Source organism: Poecilia reticulata, unplaced genomic scaffold (genome assembly GCF_000633615.1).
Source record: "Poecilia reticulata strain Guanapo unplaced genomic scaffold, Guppy_female_1.0+MT scaffold_236, whole genome shotgun sequence".
In the NCBI taxonomy this organism is placed as follows: domain Eukaryota; kingdom Metazoa; phylum Chordata; class Actinopteri; order Cyprinodontiformes; family Poeciliidae; genus Poecilia; species Poecilia reticulata.
Genome location: NW_007615028.1, coordinates 64,564 through 66,155, shown reverse-complemented (window position 1 = coordinate 66,155; position 1,592 = coordinate 64,564). Strand labels below are relative to the sequence as shown.

General features: G+C 55.9%; 1 protein-coding gene across 2 annotated transcripts in view; it reads left to right on the top strand.

Moving 5' to 3' along the window:
- snapc4 (small nuclear RNA activating complex, polypeptide 4) overlaps positions 1–1,592 on the top strand; it is a 17,747-nt gene that overhangs the window by 10,762 nt on the left and 5,393 nt on the right. For both annotated transcript variants that reach the window (XM_017303299.1, XM_017303298.1), the window contains exons 10-16: positions 188–260; positions 409–573; positions 655–805; positions 882–988; positions 1,068–1,162; positions 1,242–1,336; positions 1,418–1,509. In XM_017303299.1, coding sequence (XP_017158788.1) covers positions 188–260; positions 409–573; positions 655–805; positions 882–988; positions 1,068–1,162; positions 1,242–1,336; positions 1,418–1,509 — 778 coding nt within the window. The remainder of the gene's footprint in view (positions 1–187; positions 261–408; positions 574–654; positions 806–881; positions 989–1,067; positions 1,163–1,241; positions 1,337–1,417; positions 1,510–1,592) is intronic.

The following is a 1,592-nucleotide window of genomic DNA, read 5'->3' as shown; positions in this document are numbered from 1 at the left end:
AGGACCTGGACCTGTACTAGGACCTGGACTAGGACCTGGACTAGGACTAGGACCTGGACCAGGACCTGGACTAGGACTAGGACCTGGACCAGGACCTGGACCTGGACTAGGACCTGGACCAGGACCTGGACCTGGTCCTGTTGGGCTGACAGCCTGATGGATCTGGTTCTGTGCTCTGATTGGTCAGGATGAAGAGGGAGGAGGAGCTTACTGGTGATCGCTACGAAGAACACGACTGGCAGAAGATCTCCAACATCGACGTCAGTAAATAACCTGATGGATCTATTGATCTATTGATCTATTGATCGATGGATCTATTGATGGATGGATCTATTGATCGATGGATCTATTGATCTATTGATCTATTGATCTATTGATCGATGGATCAGCCGTGCTCCTCTTCCTCAGTTTGAAGGGACGAAGGACGCAGAGGACATCCGTCTCTTCTGGCAGAATGTCCTCCACCCGTCCATCAACAAGACGGCCTGGAGCAGCGAGGAGGTCCAGAGGCTGAGCGCCATCTGCAGGAGACACGAGGACAGACACTGGGACTCGATCGCCCAGGAGCTGGGGGTGAGGGAGGGAATCGGACGGCCCATGTCTCTCTGACCCGTCTGCGTCTGACCCGTCTCTCTTTGTCTCTCTTTCCCTCAGACGGGCAGGACGTCCTTCATGTGTCTCCAGATGTTCCAGCGTTTCGTCTCCGACTGTCTGAAACGCAGCAGCTGGACGGCAGAGGAAGACGAGCAGCTGAGAGAGCTGGTCCAGAAGATGAGGATCGGGAACTTCATCCCGTACACGCAGAGTAATGACGCCACGCTGTGACATCACGCTGTGACATCACTCCCCGTCCCTGATGGGCTCTTCTTCTCTGCTTCCAGTCAGTTACTTCATGGAGGGTCGTGATCCGACTCAGCTCGTCTACAGGTGGACCCAGGTTCTGGACCCGAGCCTGAAGAGAGGCTCGTGGACCAAGCAGGAGGACCGGGTACGCTTCCCACCCGAATGGACCCACGCTGGTTCTGGAGCTCAGACTGATCTGTCCGTCCACCTGTCTGTCCGTCCAGCTCCTGCTGCAGGCCGTGGCCCGTCACGGGGAGAAGTGTTGGTGGAAGGTCCGGTTGGAAGTTCCTGGACGCACTGATGGAGCCTGCAGAGACAGGTGAGGACCAGCAGGAGGCAGCGTTTCTGGGTTTGCCTCAGTGAACCCTGTCCATCTGTCCATCTGTCTCTGTCCGTAGGTATCTGGACTGTCTGAAGAAGAACATAAAGAAAGGACCGTTTGAGAGACATGAGGTGCAGCTGCTGGAGCAGCTGGTGAAGAAACATGGAGTTGGTGAGGTTCTGATGATGATGATGATGATGATGATGAAGAACCACCTGCTGATTGGTTCCGAACTGAGCGTCTGTGTTTCAGGTCGCTGGGCCAAGATCGCTGCAGAGATCCCACATCGGATCGATGCTCAGTGTTTGAGAGAGTGGAGGAAGCTGGTGCGAGAACCTGCTCAGGTAAATCAGGGGTCACTGAGGGGTCGGGGACTGTCGGGGGTCACTGAGGGGTCGGGGACTGTCGGGGGTCACTGAGGGGTCGG